The sequence below is a fragment of the Condylura cristata genome, unplaced genomic scaffold (genome assembly GCF_000260355.1).
Source record: "Condylura cristata isolate star-nosed mole 26May11 unplaced genomic scaffold, ConCri1.0 scaffold00003, whole genome shotgun sequence".
In the NCBI taxonomy this organism is placed as follows: domain Eukaryota; kingdom Metazoa; phylum Chordata; class Mammalia; order Eulipotyphla; family Talpidae; genus Condylura; species Condylura cristata.
In genome coordinates this window covers 78,304,229-78,305,688 of record NW_004567104.1, presented here as the reverse complement: position 1 = coordinate 78,305,688, position 1,460 = coordinate 78,304,229, and the positions used below count along the sequence as shown (strand labels likewise).

At 74.4% G+C, this 1,460-nt stretch overlaps 1 protein-coding gene across 1 annotated transcript in view; it reads left to right on the top strand.

Annotated features, from left to right (window-relative positions):
* HSF2BP (heat shock transcription factor 2 binding protein) overlaps positions 1–1,448 on the top strand; it is a gene marked incomplete at its 5' end in the record, with an annotated part of 7,866 nt that extends 6,418 nt beyond the window's left edge. The window contains one exon of the mRNA XM_012731117.1: positions 279–1,448. Within this exon, the coding sequence (XP_012586571.1) occupies positions 279–565 (287 nt within the window). The remainder of the gene's footprint in view (positions 1–278) is intronic.
* Between the last annotated feature and the right edge of the window lie 12 nt (positions 1,449–1,460).

The window sequence follows — 1,460 nt, the reverse complement described above, 5'->3', positions numbered from 1 at the left end:
CCCGGGGGGCTCTGGCAGGGCTGGGCCGGCCACGCTTGGCGCCAGCGGTCTCCTGGGCCTGCCGTCCACCCAGCTCTGCGGGGCCTCCGGCCCGAGGGCACTTGGCCCTAGCTGGCCCGGTCAGAGTCGGCCTTCACGGTGTCCGGCCCTCACGATAGCGCAGCTGCTGGGCACAGTCACGTGGATTTTGCTCCCTGGACAGAAAGTAGATTTTGTCTCTGGCGCCCCCCCCCCCCCGCGTGACTGCCCACAGCTGTCGCTTCTGGCCGCGGCTGTGTGACCGCAGCTCTCGGCCGCTCCGTCCCCTCCTGTGCGGAGCCGGCCCGTAGCGCTGCAGGTGTTGGTTTCCGTTGGGTTCGGAGACAGGCGGCCCCAGCGGCGGCCGGACTGGCCTCTGGGCCCCGTGGCCGTGACGCCGACGCTGCCTTCCCCGTGTCTCGCAGATGTGGCCGCCATCGCCTGCGGGCGGGAATTCCTGGTGAACTCCAGCCGCGTGCTCCTGGACACCATCCTGCAGCTCCTGGGGGACCTGAAGCCGGGGCAGTGCACCAAGCTCAAAGTGTAGGGGCTCTCGCCGCGGGTCCTGCTGCGGAGACGGGGCGCGAGGGCCGCAGGGCTGCCGGTGGTCCTGGGGGCTGCTGGAGGCGGGGCGCGCTCGCCCGGGCTTCCTGCAGGCCGGGTTGCACACCCTGAGGGCCAGAGGGTGCCCGCGCCCTGCGGCCACCCGGGTGCCGCCTGGTGACGGCAGTGCAGTGGCCACCGAGTCGCCTGACGGAGTCCGCCCCGTGTGCCCTGCTCGCCCGCGGGAGTGCGTGCAGGGTGGGCTTGGGTGTGCGTCCTCGGGGAGCCCGCGGCTGGGGGGCTGCCCCCAGGAGGGCCGGGCGCCCTCTGGAGAGCGCTGGCCTGGAGTGGGCTTCCCGCCCCGGGCGCGGCGCAGCGTGGACCCCCTGCCCGGCGCCCACAGAGGCCTCGGTCTGGCGGCCGGAGCGCTTGCACGTGAAGCCCGGTGCCTCTCCCACCCTGCCGCGGCCCCGGCCTGCGTGACTCTGCCGCCGGTGGCACTCGGCGGCACCCAGCTGCTCTGCAGAGGGGCGGTGCCCAGCAGCCCCAGCTGGCGTCTCTACTCGGGGTGTCACCCAGCTGCATCAGTTGCTCGGGCAGCCCCGCTTCTGGGCGTTGCCACAGCCCCTGGGCAGGCGCCGCCCTCCTCACGCGGCTGCCGGTGCTGCGCGTGTGGGGGGTGGTGGGGACCGAGGCGCAGGCCTGCCGGCCTCACTGCCGGAGCGTGGTGGCGCCCCGACCTCCCCGCTTGCTGCAGCGCGTTCCTGTTCGCTCGCTGCCTGCTCGGGGCTGGCGGGCCTGGGCAGCGCCAGCTAGTGCTGGTGTCTGACCGGGCACCTGCAGAGGCCGTGCGCCCGCCTTCACGTGCTCGTGGTCTCTGGGGGCGCCCGGCGGGGGCC